The sequence below is a fragment of the Phoenix dactylifera genome, chromosome 13 (genome assembly GCF_051530095.1).
Source record: "Phoenix dactylifera cultivar Ajwa chromosome 13, Ajwa_hap1_PhDact_Kaust_v1.1, whole genome shotgun sequence".
NCBI classification, from domain to species: Eukaryota; Viridiplantae; Streptophyta; class Magnoliopsida; order Arecales; family Arecaceae; genus Phoenix; species Phoenix dactylifera.
The window spans coordinates 20,614,545-20,635,718 of record NC_143202.1 but is presented as its reverse complement, the minus strand read 5'-3'; the positions used below and the strand labels follow the sequence as shown (position 1 = coordinate 20,635,718).

Sequence of the window (21,174 nt, the reverse complement as noted above, 5' to 3'; positions counted from 1 at the left end):
GTGTGACAAGTTTGTCTTACGCAATTTTCAGAATATTTCTTGTTAGTGGAAAAGGAAAGGAATTTTTGATTTTTTTCTTCTTTTTCGATACAACGGCACCTTACGCTAAACAAGTGCGAGTGCACCAGCAAAATCCAAAAAAAAAAGAGTGGATGAAGAGGGGGAGGAACGGCCTCGAGGCACTCCCGTAGAAACTAGTCGACGACACTATTCGCTTCATGAAAGATATAAATGATCCGAAAAGCGTCAAGCTCCCTTGAAAGCCTATAGATGTCCCGAAGCAGCGAGTGCTGATCGTCGCTGCTGTGCCAGCCCTAAATTCAGTCGATTACCATGGCTGAGTCACCTTCAAGACAGATGCAATCTGCGGCCAGTGCATGCCAAAGAAATTCTTTTCAGTTAGAGATGATCATATGAAATTCATGCCCAGAGAAGGATAACACAACCTCATAAAAGTGGGAAAAGAAGAATGAAAAAAAAGATGAGAAAAAACAAGACTGATCCTTTGAGACTGCTGAACATAGAACTATAATCTGCCTCACACCACCTTCATTAGACATACAGGTGAGCTTGCAGAATGACAAGGAACAACATGAGAAGCAAACCAAAGATGAGAGCATGGGCCAGAATGGAGACCCAGCTGGTCTTCATGTTCATGAAGTCGACCGGCCGATTCCTCCCCGGCAGCTGCAAGATTACTCCGGGGCTCAGGAATGCAAACAAAGCTGAAGCTATGATGGATGGAGCCCAATCCTTCATGGTTGGAAATTTCCAACTGCCTTAAACTGACCACCTCTTCTGAAGCTTATGTTTCACCTCAGAAAAAGGGAGAGGAGGAGCTTAGAGGAAGAACGAGACCTTTGAAGTGTTTGGATCCAAGATGACAGAGAGAAGATGATGCTCTTGAAATGAGAAGAAAAAGGCACCTCGGATGCCAAAATGCCCATTGCTTGGATGGGAATCTGGGAAAGCTAGAATAGAACAATCATGCCAAGGAACCCACCTTTTTTTTTAAAAAAAAAAGGTATATGCTCCTTTCAACCTAGTGATAACAAAGTAATATTATAATGAAGACCTGGAAATGTGCCTTAGATTACGGAGTGCGGATTAGGTTGGGGAATGTTTGCCATGGTCTAATTGGACTTGGGCTTGTTCTAACCAGGTTTCAAGTAATGCTTGCATGATAAAGCTGAATCACTTTAAAGTTCTTTCAATTACCTTTTGACTTGTTTTTGAAGAGAATACAGAGAATAGAAAACAAGGACCAGATATGGAGGATACAGAAAATCTGAAAAACAAAGGCTCTGTTATATTAAAAAATCTTCTTTTTTTTTTATACATTCAGAACACATAACATAATATTCTTAAATAGACTTGGTGACTTGACAAGGAAGTAAACACGTTCTACACTTGCCTTATTTTTTCTCTAACAAATACAAACAGTCCTACATCATAGCATTAGTTAAAACTGTCCTACATACTAGGAAACATGCCCAACATCCTAGCAACAAACTAGACACGTTTTGACTTATTTAAAAAACAAAATACAATTGATTATTCTCTTCAGCACAAGTTTGAATTATTTCCAATAGTTTCAACAGCAGCTGAATGCAGTAGGTGAAACAATGGTCCCTCACATGAAGGTGCACAAATTGACATGCAGACTAGTATGGTTTCTTCTTAAACACCAGAAACTACAATTATGATAGGCCAATAGGACTTAGGCCAGTTTGGTTGAAAGATCCTGGCTTACATTCATGTATGCCAAGGGAAGGTCAGCTAGGATCCTCTGTGGTGCACGGGTGCACCGCAAAGTGTTGTGTAACCCTTGATGGCCGCCACCAAAAGATGGACGACTATCCAAAATACATGTTATGCATGACATAGTACTTGTTCGTGGACCGTCTTGTTTGATGACCGTCTATCTCCTAATGATGGCTCGAGGACTGCACAGCTCTTTGTGGGTGACCCATGCACCACAAAGATCCGTGCCTAGAAAAGCTCCTAAGTTTGAAAAATTAATAAGATTTTTTTTTCTTGAATAGCACCACAAGGAAAACCTTGATCTTCTTTTGAATAGGTAAAATCCAGAAATTTGTGGCTATTAAACAAGAAGTTCCTCCATATTGATTATTGAGTAGCAGTTGTGAACATAAAAAGTTCCATTCTTACTCCATCACCAAGGAAAAAAGGTAAAGATTGATTCCCTGTAACTAAGCATGTAAAAAAAGATCTCAAGAGCCTGTCCATTAGTAACTAGATTCCTAAATCAATGATCCAATTCTGATCTCTTTCCTCATTTAAAATATCTGTTACCTTAGCATCTTTTCCGACAGCAAGATCATAGGGTTGGATAAGCATGTCTAAGAGGTGTCTCCTCTGACAAAGCATCAGACAAAAAGCTGAGAAGCAAATTTGTAATAATCAAGGTTGTCTTGTGGTTGTAATAGGGGTTGCCTTGACTTGCATGCTATTGATTATTTATCAAGTTGAGACAAAATACACTTTGGTTGTATAGGGGTTGTTTTGCATGATATTGCTAGGCCAAGCCTATTTTCAGATTGACTTCAAACTGCAGTTAAAAGCACTTTGGCAAATTATGTACAGCAAATATGCAAGAACATACATGCATAAAAGCAATTAGAGCAACTAATAGGCCTATTATGAATTAGTTTCAGATCTGTTAATGCATGAGTGATGCCTCACCAACTTTGCTGTTGTCTCTTGAAAAGAGGTTTCTCAGAGTACCTGCCCATCTCTATCACAAAGCTAAAATATTTGAAATAATCATCACATTGGAAATCACACTCCAGAGATAGGTCACTGCAGTTATGCTACAACTTTGATGCACGTTGGTTATAGTAGTTCTAAAGTTGGGTTTAGATGAGAGCAAGATTTACTTGTAGGAAGGTATACAGAAAGACTCTGCCTAATATGCTATAGCTCTAGGGCTAGCTCAGACTGGGAAAATTAAGCCTGGGTTCACTCCGTGGTTTAAAAGCTGTTCAAACAGTCAAGGTTCGTTCCATCTGACAGAAAATTGGAAAGCCTGTGGCAGGTTCGAAGAATTGATTTGAATCGAAGTAGATCTAGAAATGAAGTCTTCAAATAGAACAGATCAAGCACAAACAAGTAATTCTGGCTTTATTTATACTTATATATCTGACGAAGAGGGATTAGGGGCCAAGGGACTCAGGAACCGGGTTTCGAGGATGAAGCGGCTAGTTCATATCTCCATTTGCTAGCTTCACTGACAATTTCATTACCTTTACGAGCAAAATCATGTCCCTCGTTACGAGCTTATACATATGCTTCTAAAGCCACTTGATTAGCTACGACACCGGATGACTTTTTCCGAGGATGTCCTAAAGTTCCTCCACATGATAATTTGAAGAATTAAATCTAATGATTGATTTATAGTCTCGGTCCTCGAAGCAACAAAACAGAAGGGATAAATTGAGGTCCAATTTGCACTTTGTCAGGCATGGCCCAATAAAGTAACCAGACTTCTCTAATCTAGTCCTTTAGTTTAGGCCAGCTTCAGTGTATAAGCCACTGACACCCCTATTCCGCTATTCGGTTGTAGTGCTACAAATTGGTGGGATTAGATAGATCAGGATCTGATCTAAATCCGAATCAAACTGGATGGAACACAATTGAGCCCAATTTGATTGGAGCCCGTTCCACTCGAGAGAGAAAAAATAGCTAGAATAAATAATTTGAATGTAACTCCTTGACCTAGACCGGACTTTGGAAGTAATCTGACCCATTAATAGACTACCAAGGTCTAGGTTAGGTCTAGTCCTTCAGGCCCTATTTGATTCCAGAATAACAAGAGCTTGAATAAGTTCCCTCAGTCCTTTGTATTCTACTTTAATTTGTTTTCTTAAGCATAAATTTGAATTTTTTGCTTTCGTTAATAATTCTGAAATAAATTATAATTCTTGCAAATACTATTTGATTGAATTGTCTTATATAGGAGAATAAGGACAAGCATACTAAAAAAACACAAGGAATTCTTCTTTTTTTTTTCATGTGGTAGTTGGGTAGATGTATATATATATATGCTTTCGTATGAATAATTGCATATTCCATACCACAACGATCGCATGAAAATCTTTGACCTAATCAGAAGTTTCATGCCATGGCTTATGTTATATTTATATTGTAGTAGATGTAGCACATATGGAGTGCAGGCAAGTGGAATCATGTTATGGATGATAATAATTCCGTCATTTGATTTAATATTTTTGTATATTTGCAAAGAAATACATTTATATTTACAAGACTGCCCTCTAAAAGTACAAATTGTTGCATAGAAGGAACTAGTCAAGAGATTGGATTTGCTCATGCTGCTTAGTTCTTGAATCCAAAACTGACCTATTTGAAATTGGTCTAACACTAGGCCCAAATTTAACTCAAGTTAGGTTCATGCTTGGCCAACTTGATCTTGACAATGAGCTATCAAATGAAATTATTTAGTTAGGCAGGCTGAAGGATGAACAAGATCAGTCCAGTCACAGACTTCTTTAACCTAACCACATACTTGGCTAACTGCTGCCATAAAGTTCTGATCAGACCAACAATCATTAGTAAACATGCAACGAACCCACTGATTTTGACCAGCAAACACACCAAATGTAATAGGTTCGACTGAGCATATTTTTTCTTTTAATTCAGGAAATATAATGGGGATGCCACCATTTGACTCTGCCAATTCACAAATCTAATGCTTAAATTATATGTTACACAACTTGCAATTCTAATCAGTCTTGGTCTGATCATTGACACTCCTCTTTTAAGGGATTGCTTGGGATCATGATTCGAATACGGTGATTGCACTTTCAAAATATTTTTGAAAAAGAGAGGAGAAAAATGTGTTGCATCCAAAAATGAAAAAGACATGCCATTTGGGATGCTAGATTTGAGGCTGCTCATCTTATTTTGTTTGTATCCTTTGCTCATGAGCCTAGCTCTCTCATATTCTGAAGACTGAAACAACTCATATTTTATGACATCATGCTAGTGATAGGTCCAGTCCATAATGTTAGGCCTCGTGTTCTAACTTTATTCATCATTTTATATTTTCTTTCTATTTTTCATGAAGCTATAACCTTCACCAAGCCATCACCACCATTATCATCGCAAACCCTAAGAAATGAGCCAAACAAGAAGGTAAATTGTTCCTCCCATCTTTACATGCGAATGCTAAAGAGCAGTAGTATAGGTCATTCTTCTCTATCTTTTATACAAGGAAAAAGAGATTTACTAGTTATTATTGTCATAAGAAAAGGAAAAGAAGCAGGTCATTTTCTGTTCTTTTGAAGGATTGAACTTTATATTTTAAAGGATAAGCATTCCAGAGTGGATTTATAATAGATGAGTATGTTATATGGAAATAGGGTTCATAGATGAGGCTTTCTGAATAATAGGTCAATTGGGTAAGTTTATGTCTTAAATTTTGTGGCGATCTACTCTAAATATTAATTATGGTCATATGGCGGAAGGGGTGGGGCGTGGGTTATAGTTCTCTCCCAAATACTCTTAACCTAATAAATCATGGTAAAGGTAAGAGCTGATCCCAAATCTTTTGTTACGACTACCAAAAATTTTACTAGCTTGGTAAGTTGGCCCCTTCATCATGTTAGATGTATAAGGCTAAATCTATGAAACTTATAAAAGAGTCAATCAGTTCTACAAGGAAAATCAATATCTTTATGAATTTTTTTTAGATGATTTGAAAAGTTGTATCCTTAGGAAGAGATAGCCCTTTCAACATTGGCCGCATTTTAAACACAATCCAGATGATAGTGTTTAATGGTTGCCCTCAACTCTATGTGCTTTGAGAATGGTGGTGCTGCTATTGCCAATTATTTTAAAGATATAATTCAGAAAAAAAAATTCATTGAGAAAACCTCTCAATAGATTCAAAAGTGGAACTTTTTCTCCAAATTGAAGAGGGACATAATCATTGGACTATAGATTCAAAAGATATAATTCTTCACATACATTCTTCCTTGGACAATTTGCAACTAAGCACTCGCTTTGTTCTAAAATAAATATAACATTTGTATGTGTCCAGTACACATTTCGCATCCAACAAATATTACAACCATCATAATGAATTTGAATCTACTCGATTCCCTTTGAGGTTACTGTCACGCCCCCGCCTCTGCGAGGCACGTGAGGCACCTAGTGCCCACGTAGGGGCCACATGAGGGGGGAATACGGAGCTCCCCTGCCAGATATTGTCCGGTTCTGGAGCTTCACGCAAGCGTCCTTCACCCCTCCCCGGTTTTGTTTTCCACCCAAAACGCGTCTGCAGGATTAGGAGACACCCGCCTCATATGCCCAGGCTCTGGAACGAGTCTTTCCGATATGGGACTATTGGGCCTCACACCCTTTCCACCATCGGACAAGAGCCGTCCTCGGCTCTGATACCAAATGTCACGCCCCCGCCTCCGCGAGGCACGTGAGGCACCTAGTGCCCACGTGGGGGCCACATGAGGGGGGAATACGGAGCTCCCCTGCCAGATATTGTCCGGTTCTGGAGCTTCACGCAAGCGTCCTTCACCCCTCCCCGGTTTTGTTTTCCATCCAAAACACGTCTGCATGATTAGGAGACACCCGCCTCATATGCCCAGGCTCTGGAACGAGTCTTTCCGATGTGGGACTATTGGGCCTCACACCTATTTGTAACAACCCAGGATCTCACCCAAAATGGCTAGCCGGAAGGTATTGTTTGGGTTCCTTGATCCTGTATAAGTACCCAAGATCTACCCAGCGAATAACCAATGTGGGACTAAACACACGCCCGCACGGATCCTCACATACTCTCCTCGTTCAAGCTCTGACGTCCTCGTCAGGCTAAGGGTTCAAATCCATTCGAATCTAATTACAAATACCACGATCAGCCCGTGGTCAGCTCCAATAGATCTGTGCCGCAGTGTCCCCTAGTCCACATAGGTTATAGGCCGGGTCCGCTCTGATACCATTTGTAACAATTTAGGATCTTATCCAATAGTTCCACATCGGAAAGACTCGTTCCAGAGCCAGGGCATATGAGGGGGGTGTCTCCTAATCCTGCAGACGCGTTTTGGGTGGAAAACAAAACCGGGGAGGGGTGAAGGACGCTTGCGTGAAGCCCCAGAACCGGACAATATCTGGCAGGGGAGCCCCGTGTTCCCCCCTCATGTGGCCCCCACGTGGGCACTAGGTGCCTCACGTGCCTCGCAGAGGCGGGGGCGTGACATTTGGTATCAGAGCCGAGGACGGCTCTTGTCCGATGGTGGAAAGGGTGTGGAGCCCAATAGTCCCACATCGGAAAGACTCGTTCCAGAGCCTGGGCATATGAGGCGGGTGACTCCAAATCCTACAGACGCATTTTGGATGGAAAACAAAACCCGGGAGGGGTGAAGGACGCTTGCGTGAAGCCCCAGAACCGGACAATATCTGGCAGGGGAGCCTCGTATTCCCCCCTCATGTGGCCCCCACGTGGGCACTAGGTGCCTCACGTGCCTCGCGCAGGCGGGGGCGTGACAGTTACACTTCCTATATTCAAGATTTAATTGTTGGAGATGATCACTAGATTGGAAAGTAGATTCTTCAAGCCGATCCCAACTCAGGATTAAGTTTGGTACAATTATTTTGTAATTTCCTTGTGAATTTATTTTAAACACTACTAGGAGAGATCTGAGAATTAAAGTGTCTTCACCAAATTTGATGGGCATGACTACTTTTATTGTGTAACCTAAAATTACTCACCAATCTTACCTAGATCAATTTTTTTTTAAAAAAGAAAAGCAATTAAAATGAAATAAATGGGTTATTTTAGAAGATAAGACTTCATAAATGGTTTTGATTTTTGACTCAAGTTCATCCATTCCCCAACTATGGCACAACATCAATAATTCAGTATACACTTGTGAATCCAAATTGATGCATCTTATGTGAAGATGGATAAAAATACCAAATAACTCTACCAAGTTACAGTTGCAAAGCAAAAGAACAATTTTCAGAGGAACCATATATAAAGCATAGAGTAGTCCAAACCGAAGTGGAAGGCCATGAAACTTTCACCATCTTTGATCATCCGGCATGCACATGAATGCCTACTGCAATCACCAGGATGGTTAGTATTGCGAAGAAGATGATACTGTGAACCAGAACTGATATCCCACTCGTGTACATATTACCAAACTCTATTACTCTTGTCCTCGCTGGTAGCTGAAACAAGAGACCTGGTGATAGGAGAATAAAGAGGATTACCGCGATGATCACCGGCCCCCAATCCGTCGACATCTTGATCTCTCTCCTCCCCAAGCTTCAAAAGAAGGATGGTTTATTCTTTTTTGATGCAGATAAGAATGGTAGGTGGTAATAAGAAATGTTCTTGGAGAAGGAAGAGAAGCCACACTTAAGAAGAAAGCAAGGGGAGGGAAAAGAACCAAGGGGTGGTAGCTTTTTAAGTTAAAAGGGAATACATGCTTTACAGTTTACACCAATCCTTTTGATCATGGGCCACTCATGGCTTCTTTTCATATGGTGGTAGGACAAGTTGGGAATGAGCCTTTAGGAAAGCTATCTCGAGACCCATTAATTACTTGTTTCCTTGTGAACTTGTGGCAAAGGAATAGACTTCGAATGACTGTCCTCCTTTCAAGATGCCAATAGAATTGCAAATAGCCAGAACAAAGTTGGGAGCTTGAGATTCCTTACTTTGTTTTATTTAGAATGATTTCAAGTAAGATTCACTGTCTCGATATCGATACCAGACTTTATACCCGTACCACACTAGCACAGTATTGGTACAATACAGTATGAGATTTTTTTGGCATATCGAGTTTCAGTAAGCCACCTGTACCGAGTACCGGTACTAAACCGGTATGATATGCCCGTACCATTTGGTTCAGACCGGTATGGAATACCATGATCCCACATAGATTTCAATCAAGGCTCTGACACATCATGCTTCTAATAAAAGATATCGTTTATGCTATAGTTTTGCCTTTTTGGCTTAATTATGGGATAATGAAAAAATTCATTAATATTTTTTTTTGAGCATTAATGTATGAGATCATATGGTGCTTGGTAACCCTTTGCATCATCAATTTTCTAAATTCTAAAGTAGTAACAGAGAGATTTGATAGGAAAAATTGCACAACCATTTTTTTCCCATTGATGAAAAAATGTTTTATGTTCAGAGAGTGTGGAAGGGTAACCCCTCCTGTGTAGATCTCTGTGGAACTCCATTTGGTCCAAGGTTGAAGTGTAATAAACTATTTTAATATACTAACTACAAAATTAATCCATTAAATAATTTTTGGGAGAAAAAAAGTAAAGACAGTTTAAAATATTCCTTCCTGTAGAGTACAGTAGGTTATTCGAGACTAAAATGGGTCGGTTGTAAAGTCATTTGTCCATTCATTCATTTATTAATTTTTAAAAAGATTAATTGGACTTTGCCCAATTCCTTTTTATAAAGTAAATTAATTCATTTACTCAAAACTAATTCATTTATTGATGAAACACTAGCAAGTAGTTGAGGGGATATCTCAGTCCTCCAACTTTGTTGAGATAATATTTTTTTAAAAAAATATATAGATGTGTTCCCTATATTTTTTTGGTAGTTAATGTTCAGTAATTTGTCAAATAAATTAGTCATGCAATTATCATTTATTGATTTTAGCTGCATGGATTATCTCGATTTGCAAACATAACATCCACGATCTCAAATGATGTGACAAGTATGTCAAAAAGGATAAAGTTTGTCGGCTAATAAAATTTTATAAATAATATCTGTATCATCATCAAAATAAAATTTCAGGCCTATATCTCCATGGCACCGAAAATGTCTCAGGGCTCAAGTGATTCACCGAAGCGACGAGACCTTATATATATATATATATATATATATGAGTGCGCGCGTGCGTATGTAGAGATAGACTATATTTCCCTTAAGAGAAGAAAGCATCTATTCTTCTCAATTCTGAAAACTAATTGTTGGGGGAAAAATGGATTGCCCCAAAATACGTGAACGCATCGCCATCACGTGACCGGGGGCGCCCGACCTGGAGGCGCCCGACCTGGGGGCGCCCGACTTCAAGGCGCCCGACCTCATGGCTCCCAATCTGGCGCCCGACCAGGCGCTCGACTTCAAGATGTCCGACCCGGGCACCCGACCTCAGCATTCTTGACCTCGGAAGCCCGACCTCACCATCCACCCGCTGCGGTCACATCCTTCTGCAGCTCGACCGGGGACCATGCCCTGCTACCGCTGTCTACAATTAATGCGCATGGCCTCCGCAGATCTCCAGCTCACTCAACAGTTAATACGCATGGCCTTTGCAGATCTCCGGCTCACTCAACAATTAATGCGCATGCTATCCACGGATCTCAGGCTCTCCACGGCAACCAGTTGACCCACTCGACTACGTCCGATCAGCCGCGACGACTCACTGGCTCTAGCCTGATCTCCCATGGTAATGCATTAATTCACACGATCGTGCATTAATTCATACGATCGTACTCAATCATAACGGTAACTCGTTCGCCCCGTTACATCACAGGTAATCCTGTACACCTCTATAAAAGGGAAAACCCCTCCCTCTTAGAGGGGGTCTGGACTTTGAAAAATAGAGAAGATAATCTCTCTCCCCTTACACATTAGCCCTCTCTGACTTAAGCATCGAAGGGCTGGCGCCGGAAACCCCGGTCACCGGCTTTTTGCAGGTCCCCTGGAGGACGCCGCCTGCCGACAGACCACCACCCACCATCTCTTGCCGGAGCTTCCTCCTTCTCAGCCAGTGGTCGCCCCCGGGTCCAATTTCCAGCAACAGTTGGCGCTAGAGGAAGGGACCGAGTTGTGGCCATGAAGTTGAGAAGCAAAGGAGCCTCCAATGCCTCCCGACGTCCCCCACCAAGCCCTAGACACTCTGTCCAGAATTCACCGCCAAGACCTCCGGCGGACCCAGTCCCTCAAGTCCAGCCGGAATAGTTCAATATCCTGGTGCAACAAGTTCAAGCCTTGGCCGCAGCCGTCCAAGGCCTGCAACGTACGGAGGCCCCACTTATGCCGCCTCCACAGGTCCAGGTCCAGCCAGTGCTTCCTCCAGACGAACCGGCGCCCCATGGCCAAAATCTTCATGGCTCCTCGAGAGCCAACAATGAAGAACGGTGCTGCTACAAAGGCTCAGCCCGAGCGTCTTCCCGGAGAGAACTGCTAGGGAGGAGCATAGACAGAAGGCCGTAGCACTCGAAAGCTGAGTTAGCCCCGGACCAATCCGAATCGGAGCAGACTACCGTGGCAATCCCTTAGGGCAGAGAACTCGACAGGAAGGTCGAGAAGCTCGAGCGCCAGATTGAGGCGCTCCACAGCATGAAGGCAAGGCGCGAGGGTGACTTTGAGTTCACCACCAAGTCCTCCTTTTTCCGCCAGATCGAGGATGAGCCGATCCCACCGAGGTTCAAAATGCCCCAAGTGGAGCCCTACAATGGAACTACCGACCCCCTCGACTACTTGGAAAGTTACCGAGCCCTAATGGCATTGCAGGGGTCCTTAGAGGATGTGCTTTGCAAGGCCTTCCCAACGACTCTTCGGGAAACGGCTCGGCTCGGGTTCTCTAGACTGAAGTGAGCACGGTATCCTCTATTGAGTAGCTCGGCAGACAGTTCGCCACCAGCTTTGCTGCCAGCCGACGTCAGCGGCGAACGTCGGATTCCCTCCTTAATATCAAGCAAAAGGAGGGAGAGTCCCTCAAAGACTACCTCGACCGTTTCACCGCTGCAACCTGGGAGGTTCGCGAGCTCAACCAGTCGATAGCCATGTCGGCACTGAAGACTGGGGCTCGATCCTACAGGTTTCTCTTCTCTATTGAGAAGAGTTTCTGATGCCGGACCAAATCTGGAGGAAGAGCTTCAGCGGGAATTTAAACCAGAACAGAGAAGAGGGAGAAGGGAAAGAGGAGGAGAAGGAGAAGAGGGAGAAGAGAAGAAGAGAGAAAGAGATTAGGTGGGGAGAAAATTTCTAATTCTGCATTAAGCCCTAATCAGCTTACAAGTTCCCTTTAAATAGGGCCCCATAAGAACAATTAAAATAAACCCCTTACATAAAATAATCCTCCACAAATAAGCCCTAAAATGAAAATAAGCCCAGAATAGAATAAACTACAAATAAATCCCTAAACACAAATAAACCCAGAAATAACAATAAGCAAATATGCAAATAAAATGGGGACCTAGCTGATGTCCCCATCAACTCCTCCCGGGTGAGAAAAACTCGACCCCGTCGAGTGTAAATCGGGGCGGCTGTCGTACTGCCCCAGAAGATCCGGGTCAAGGCGCTGCAACTCAGCTCGCGAAATCCACGACACATCTGATTCGGGTCGACCTTTCCACCGAACAAGGTAACGTTGGTAGCTTCCTCTCCTGGTAGAGATAACCTGCTCATCTAATATATGTTCTATGTGTTCTCTGCGTGCATGAAACTGGGGAGGTGGAGGCTCACTAGCAGGTGCTAGAGCAGGGTGATCAACAACAGTGGATGTATCAACAAAAGGGTCAGAAGGAATGAATGTTGATTTCTTGTATGGGACTAAATCTTCAATATTAAATGTCGCACTAATCCCATAGTCTTCAGGAAGATCTACAACATACGCATTCGAACTGATTTTCTTTAAGACTTTGAATGGTCCCGCACTACGAGATTGCAACTTTTTGAACGTCCCCGAAGGAAGTCGTTCAGGTCTAATTCTTACCATGACTGAATCACCTACATTTAATTCTTTATAACGGCGGTGCAAATCAGCAAAGGATTTATATTTTAAGTTATTAGAGTGAATAATTTTGCTGATCTCCTGATGCAATGAATACAGGTGTGAAGCAAATGATTGTGCAGACTCAGAGACTCTATGCTGATGAGACATGGGGATCAAGTCTATGGGTTGCCTAGGTTTATAACCATTCACCACTTCAAAAGGACTCATGCCTATGGTCCTATTGACCGAACTATTATATGCAAACTCGGCAGTTGGTAACACGAGATCCCAAGTCCTAGTATGCTCACCTACCAGACATCTGAGAAGACTCCCTAGACTTCGGTTGACAACTTCGGTCTGGCCATCAGTTTGGGGATGATAGGCAGAGGAAAATTTTAATTTGGTACCCATCATGTGCCAAAGAGTTTTCCAAAAATAGCTTATAAATTTAACATCCCTATCGGACACAATAGATTTAGGGATACCATGGAGTCTAACGACTTCGTCAAAATAGATTTTCGCAATCCTAGAAGCATCAGAAGTCTTAGAACATGGTAGAAAATGAGCCATTTTAGAGAACCGGTCCACTACTACAAAAATGGAATCATGTCTGGTCGAGGTACGTGGAAGCCCTAACACAAAATCCATGCTAACATCTTGCCACGGACAATCAGGAACTGGTAGTGGAGTGTAAAGCCCAGTGTTCTGTTTACGTTGTTTTGCTAATTGACATGTGCGGCACTGAGCGACGATCTTGGCCACGTCTCTCTTGAGACTCGGCCAGAAGAAACGTCTTTCCACCATCTCAATGGTTTTGTCTCTCCCGAAATGCCCAGACAGTCCTCCAGCGTGTACTTCCCATACTAGAAAATCTCGCAAAGAAGTTCAAGGAATACACAATCGGTCGGAGCGAAAGAGATAATCATCGTGTAAAAAGAAATCATCGTGCTCTCTCTCTACTCCATCTCGTAAGGTCAGGTATACATTACTAAAATCGGGACAGGTGGTATATTGTTCCCTGATCCTTTCAAAACCAATTACTTCAGTGCTCATCATGGATAGGAGGAAGATCCGTCGACTGAGCGCATCAGCAGCCTTATTCTCAACTCCAGCTTTATGTTTCAGCACAAAAGTATAGGCTTGTAGAAACTCAATCCATCGGCCATGTCGAAAGTTTAATTTCTTTTGAGAATTGAGATACTTTAAAGCCTCATGGTCTGAATACAGGACAAATTCTTGCGGTAGCAAATAATGTCGCCAATGTCGCAAAGTTTGCACTACCGCATAGAATTCCTTATCATAGGTGGAATAACGCAACCTGCCGTCACTTAACTTTTCGCTAAAGAACGCGACAGGGTGACCTTCTTGGCTTAACACACCGCCTATGCCAACGCCAGAGGCATCACATGCGACCTCGAATACCTTAGTGAAATCAGGGAGCCGCAAGACAGGTGCTTCGGTCATCCTATGCTTAATATCTTTAAATGCTTGGGATGCCGACTTAGTCCAGATAAAATCTCCTTTCTTCATGCAATCTGTGATAGGAGACATTATGGAACTAAAATTCCTAATGAAGCGACGATAGAAAGTAGCCAGACCATGAAAACTACGTACTTCGACTAAGGTCTTGGGCTCAGGCCAATCGACTATCGCGCTTACTTTTTCTGGATCAGCGGAGACACCCTTGGAAGATACTATGAACCCTAAGAAAGTGACGTGATCAGTCAGGAAGGCACACTTCTTAGGGTTTGCAAAGAAGCTTTCTCTCTGCAGGACTTCACAAACCTGCCTTAGGTGTGAAAGATGGAGCTCTTGAGTTTGACTATAAATGAGGATGTCATCAAAGTATACAACGACAAATTTGTTCAAGAAAGGTCGCAAGATCTGTGTCATCACCCTCATAAAAGTACTTGGAGCATTTGTTAATCCGAAAGGCATTACTAACCATTCGTAGAGTCCATCTTTGGTTTTGAATGCTGTTTTCCATTCATCCCCAGGACGAATCCGAATCTGGTGGTACCCACTCTTTAGGTCGATCTTGGAAAAAACTGTAGCACCAGACATGTAGTCTAAAAGGTCGTCCAGCCTAGGAATGGAAAAACGATACTTTACCGTGATTTTATTGATAGCACGGCTATCGACGCACATCCTCCAAGAGCCATCTTTCTTGGGAGTGAGGAGTGCAGGTACAGCACATGGACTCAAGCTCTCACGAATGTACCCTCGAGTGACGAGTTCGTCAACTTGGCGTTTCAGTTCAGTGTGCTCGTTTGGATTGAGTCTATGGTGGGGAAGATTTGGCAGTGACGCTCCAGGAATGAGATCAATTACGTGCTGGATATCACGCATTGGAGGGAGTGCCTCTGGAAGATCAGTCGGAAAGACAGATTGAAACTCCTCCAACAAAGGGACTACGGCGGCCGGATGTTCGACATTTGACTCCACATTAATAACTCTGGCCACAAGGGCGAACACAGGTGAATGGCTTTCGATATCTTTCATTACCTCTTTCGAAGTAATGATGTGGAGTGACTCTTCTTTTTGTGGTGTAGCACCCTTCTTCTCAGGTACGGGCTCTCTAGGAGGCAATGAATTCAATATAATTTTCCGACCCTGGAACATAAAACTACACGAATTTGACCGACCATGAAGTGTGACGTCCCTATCGTATAACCAAGGTCTTCCTAAGATGACTTGACCTACGTCCATCGGAAGGCAGTCGCACCAAATCTCGTCTTTATAAGATAGGAATTGAATCGGGACAAGGCACCTTTCTGAAACCGAAATGGACGTCTTATCTACCCAGGCTACTTTATATGGATTAGGATGAGGGGTAGATTTTAGGCCAAGGCGAGAAACAACTCCAGATGCAATGGCATTGATGCAACTCCCGCTATCAAATAAGATTTTGCATGTTTTACCATTGATCTTAATAAGTGTGTAAAATAGGGAGGTTCTTCGCCAGTCTTGTTCGGTCTTTGTTTGGGCTAGTGTGCACCTAACCACATGGAGCCTATGGTTTTGGTCATTCCTATCAGTGGGCTCATTTTGGTATTCAGTCTGAACAAATTCTAACCCGGTCTTTTCGTCTCCAAAGTCATCTACAAAATCCTCGATGTTTGGTTCATAGACTTCTTCGACACATTCAGTATCCTGGGTTCCTGCTTCCAGTTCAGTCATCAAATAGGTCTTGGCATTACATTGAGACGCAATATGGCCAAACTTTTGGCACCTGAAACACTGGGTTTGGTTTCTCAAGGGCGGGTTGGACCCTAATATGCCTTTTCCTTTATCAGTGGATGTACTTTGAGCAGGCACCGGGAACGTCCTAGTCGGTGTTTGGCTAGAACCAGGCTGTGAAGGATGGTTGGAGAGTGGTCTAGGTTGTGGGAGATGGCTTTGATTAGGTCGGGCTCCTGGGGGTAAGAACCGAGAATCGGTACGTCTCACCACAGGGACTCGTAAAAAACTATCCACGTCTTGAGCCAATTGGTATGCCTGGCCAAGGGTAGTAATCTCTCGGAGGATCAGTTCTTTCTGGATCTCCTCACGGAGTCCTGCCCGAAACCTAGAAAGAGTAACAGTCTCTTCTTCAATTACACCACACCTCATGTGAAACTCCTCAAATTGTGCAATGTAATCGGCAACAGTTGAAGTTCCTTGGGTTAGTTTCTGCCACCTATCCATGAGGCGTTGTCGGTAAGAGAATGGCAGATACTTCTCATTCAGTTTCTCTTTCATATCCTCCCAAGTGGTGATGCGTGGAAGCCTCTGGGTCTCACGCCGATGTTCAACGTTATGCCAGTACCAGTGAGCTTGCCCAATAAGCTTCATTTTGGCAAACCGTACTTTTCTATCTTCAGTCATATCGTACCACTCAAAATAATTATCCATGGCTGCTCTCCAATCAAGGTACACGCTCGGCTCTAATTGACCAGCAAATGTAGGGGCTTCTACTCGCACGGTACGAAGTAGTCGCTCGTCAAGATCGCGCTGGTGATCAGGATGATGTTGGTTCCTAGGGGGATGGGGGAAAGCTGCAGGCGGTGTGGTCAAACCAAACTCGGGATAAGCTGCGATTGGGGATGATGGTTCCGGAGTCCTAAGGTGTTGTATTTGAGCACGGACCTCACGTTTGAATTCGTCGTGATCAGCTCGTATTGCAGCTAATTGTTCTAGAATATCTTGTATGACTCTGGGGTCCATGGTGGATGAAGGGGTCTGGGAGTCAGTGAGGAGGTACTCTCTACCACTACGGGTGGGCATACAGGAGCTACTCTAGTTGGTGATATGATATGCAATACTACTAATGAACCCTAATTGTCTAAAGGTAATGCAGGACAACCTACTGATGCAACTCACTAATGCAACCTACTATGAATTCGGAAATCAGCAACTTTTCACAAAAATAACTTAAAATTAAATGTTACTAATTTGTACTTTGGTTATTTCAGAATTAAAGTAGAAAATTAGTCACTATAAGAAGTTAGGTTGCAAACACGTTTTACAGTCATTCAAAGTCTAAAAGTAATCTGATCTATGGATGTTGATGATGTCCTGACACTAAGGTGTGCTAATTTAATATTTAGATTTAATTGGGAGGTAGGACAGGTGTGGTGAAAAAATGTTCTAGGTTTTGCAGTTTGACAATAAAATAAGTTTCAAAACAGGGCTGTCATGCAAGAGAACTAGAACATATCTAAATAAGCAAGTCCAAGGGAGGAAGAACCTATTACCTGTGGCGGATACAGCCAATCAGAATCAGGTACTCGTGGGCTGGGGCGACGGTCGGGACGCAGTGAGTCGGGTCGTCGGATGGCGTGAATCTGGTCGCGTTACAGCAACTGGGGGCCTGCTGAACCTGTCAACTTTGGGGTATACTGTATGGTGTGGCTAGCGGGCCTGTAAATGAGGAAGGCTTGTGAGTTGATCCTTGAATCAGTGGCGGGCCCTGCAGTCAGTGGGCCGCAGGTGCTACGGTGGATCGGGAATCAGTGGCGGGCCCTGCAGTCAGTTGGGCCGCAGGTGGCTCAGTGGATCGGGCGCGATGGAGCTCGAGTGAAGGAGAAACTGGGACCGAAAGGGGAGTGGAAAAGAGGGGAAAGAAGGGGGAAAGGTGGAAGCGGTGGTCTGGTGCAGCGGCAAGCGGAGGTGGGTGTAGCGGCGGGGTGTGGTGGAGTGGAGAGAAAAGGGGAAAGGTGGAGGCGGTGGTCTGGTGCAGCGGCAAGCGGAGGCGGGCGTAGCGGCGGGGCGTGGTGGCGTGGCTCAGTGGAGGGAGAGACGATGACAATCGGAGGAAGCGGGCGGACTCGGGTGGTGTGTTAGCTGCCCAACGGCGTCGCAGCTGGTTCGGGCGGCGTAGCGGAGGGGTTCAGGCGATGGCGGATCTCGGCGGCGGCAGGAAGCGGCACGGGCGGGGGCGGCGACGGCGCAGCGACACGAGCGGCACGGGCACAGGGACGGCGCGGGCTCGGGTGACGGAGGAAATGGCGTCGGCGGCAGAAACGGCACGGCAGAGGCGGCGAGGAGGAAACGGCGGACGGTCGGTGGTGGCGCTGCAGGCGGAGCTCGGCGACGGCGGCGAAGGAGGCGGTGGAAACCCTAGGGTTTCCTCTTCGGCAGAACAGAGGTTAGGTTTTTTTTTTTTTTTTTTTTTGTTGGAAACCCGTGCAGGTCACGTGATCCGTTTTTTTTTTTTTTTTTTTTTTTTTGTTGGAAACCCGTGCAGGTCACGTGATCCGATTTTTTTTTTTTTTTTTTTTTTTTTGCTCTGGTGAAAACACAGACCGAGAGAGAGGGGAATCGGAGGTGAATGGCTGTCGATCTGGGCCTTCACAGACTCGGCAGTGTTCTCTCTTTTTTTTTTTTTTTCTTTTGGCTCTCGGTTTGGAGGAGTAGCCGGGAGATGGAAGTGCCCAACACAGTCTTCTTCTATTTCACAGGAAGGCTCGGACGATCTGGATCGGGCTTTGGCAGCAGGGGCAAAGCCTCTTGCTCTGATACCAAGTTGATGCCGGACCAAATCTGGAGGAAGAGCTTCAGCGGGAATTTAAACCAGAACAGAGAAGAGGGAGAAGGGAAAGAGGAGGAGAAGGAGAAGAGGGAGAAGAGAAGAAGAGAGAAAGAGATTAGGTGGGGAGAAAATTTCTAATTCTGCATTAAGCCCTAATCAGCTTACAAGTTCCCTTTAAATAGGGCCCCATAAGAACAATTAAAATAAACCCCTTACATAAAATAATCCCCCACAAATAAGCCCTAAAATGAAAATAAGCCCAGAATAGAATAAACTACAAATAAATCCCTAAACACAAATAAACCCAGAAATAACAATAAGCAAATATGCAAATAAAATGGGGACCTAGCTGATGTCCCCATCAGTTTCCCTGCCGACTTCACTGAGATGTTGGCCCGAGCTCGGAAGTATGCGAAGGCCGAAGAGGCTATCGCCTCTAGACGAGGCGCAACCGAGCAGGCTTGAAAGAAGCAGAAGAGACGCCGCGAGGAGCGTGGCCGCCCGAGGAGCTGATCTCCCCACCGAGATAAGAACCTGCCTCGGCTAAGAAGTCCACCTCGACAGCGGGGACAGCTTCGACCGAGGTCCCCATCTCGATCGAGATCTCCATCGCGGCCATGAATGCCCCTGGGGAAGTACGAGAACTACACTCCCCTTAATGTACCCCGGGCAGAGATCCTAATGGAGATAAAAGGTCGAGACTACCTCCGACCTCCACCCCCGATGCGGGATACAGGGGCTCGGCGCAACCCCAGGAAGTATTGCCGCTTCCACCGGGACCACGGTCACGACACGGAGGAATGCTTCCAGCTCTAGGATGAGATCGAGGCACTCATTCGTTGAGGAGTACTTAACCGGTTCGTGCAGAACCGGCGTGAAGAAAGAAGGCCGGCGGAGAATGCCACGCCGCCCGAAAATCCAAACGACAACAGGACCATTGCTGGCACTATCAACACCATCGGGAGAGGCTCGGCCGAAGGAGGCTCGGCTGAAGAGCCAACCGGGAGAGAAACCCCTCTGAAGCGCCCACGTACTTCCGAAGCTATCTCGTTCTCGGACGAGGACTTAGAAGGAGTTGAGGCTCCTCACGATGACGCTGTGGTCATCTCTATGATTGTAAATAAATTTGATGTAAAGCGCGTCCTAGTTAATAATGGAAGCTCGGCAAATATTTTGTACTACGATGCCTACCATAAAATGGGGATGACGGAAAGCTAGCTCCGGAAAATGAATGCTCCACTGGTCGGATTCACCAGAGATTCGATCCCAGTTGAGGGCGAGATTAGCCTTCTTATTACGGTCGGGCTCGCCCTAACTAAGCTTTAATCTCAAACTAACCCGAGTCAAGTAACATTTATCTCATGATCCTTCTTAACCAAAATTTTTTGATTTTTAGATGCATATGTAACCCAAGTTAAGTCTCTAGGTTTCCTTTCTTGTATTCTCTAGTTTAACCTATGATGTTGATCCTTCATTAGAAATGTCTAGGTAGAGCTATACTTGAAAGTAACATAAGAAATGAGCATGTGATATATGTCAACAAGGAGGTATTCTAGATTACCTCCATTTTAGTTCCTTTTTCTTAAAAAAAAATCCATCTATTTTAATGTTTCCACCTTTTTGATCTACTAGCAAGTAACCCATACTGTGTTGGCAAGTCTAATTGAAAAATAGGGGAAAAAAAGTAGGAATATGGTGATAAGCAAAAACTAATAGTTGTATCAAATATTAGACACCGAACAAAATTCTGATATATTTGTCTGGGATGATTTTCACAAAATACTGCTCCTATATCAAGATATAGATGGTACATAAATACAAAAGCTATTTTTCCTTACAAAAATACAATTATAGTTAATTTTTTTTGAACATTTTTTTTTTTCACTTGGCTGAGGAGAGTTCTGAAACTTCACCTCCATTTTGCTTCTCCCATCTCATCCATGCTAGAGGTGAAAAAAAGAAAAGAAAAATTATCAGCATTGATGATAAAAGAATAAATAAATTTGATGGAACCTATTTTTCTCATTTTATGTCATTTGGTATGGGTTCATTGTATAGAAAAATATGATTTAAGCAATTTATAGTATGACCATCATTGGTAGGACTTGATAAAAATAACAATTAAAATACATATGCATATAAAATGATATAAGTAGTAAAGAATAATAAACAAAACAAGTAACAAAACAACATAGTATTAATTAAAGATAGATCATCTTATGCATGTCTTTTTTTTTAGGCAGTATTGGAAACATGCCTCTGCTTAATAAGTTGAATAATATAAAAAATTATAGATAATTAAATACCATAGGAGATAGATTTGCTCGGGAAATTTAGATGAAAATCCAGAATCACAAGCAAAAAATTTATAATTTTAACCTACTTTATTTAAAAAAAACCATATAA

The 21,174-nt window shown here is 43.4% G+C and overlaps 2 protein-coding genes across 2 annotated transcripts; both read right to left on the bottom strand.

Annotated features, from left to right (window-relative positions):
- Window positions 1-35: 35 nt before the first annotated feature.
- Window positions 36-3,715, bottom strand: LOC103713698 (uncharacterized). The gene is made up of 2 exons (XM_008800708.6): window positions 548-3,715; window positions 36-364 (listed from the first exon to the last, which is right to left on the bottom strand). The coding sequence occupies exon 1, from the start codon at window positions 757-759 to the stop codon at window positions 553-555; it is 207 nt and encodes a 68-aa protein (XP_008798930.1). The 5' UTR covers window positions 760-3,715; the 3' UTR covers window positions 36-364; window positions 548-552.
- Window positions 3,716-7,844: 4,129 nt separating this feature from the next.
- Window positions 7,845-8,456, bottom strand: LOC103713697 (uncharacterized). Its single transcript, XM_008800707.6, has one exon. The coding sequence runs from the start codon at window positions 8,299-8,301 to the stop codon at window positions 8,089-8,091; it is 213 nt and encodes a 70-aa protein (XP_008798929.1). The 5' UTR covers window positions 8,302-8,456; the 3' UTR covers window positions 7,845-8,088.
- Window positions 8,457-21,174: the final 12,718 nt, after the last annotated feature.

Bases quoted from the DNA above. Each gene is read 5' to 3' on its own strand.
- LOC103713698 (XM_008800708.6), bottom strand. From the start codon at position 759: ATGAAGGATTGGGCTCCATCCATCATAGCTTCAGCTTTGTTTGCATTC.
- LOC103713697 (XM_008800707.6), bottom strand. From the start codon at position 8,301: ATGTCGACGGATTGGGGGCCGGTGATCATCGCGGTAATCCTCTTTATT.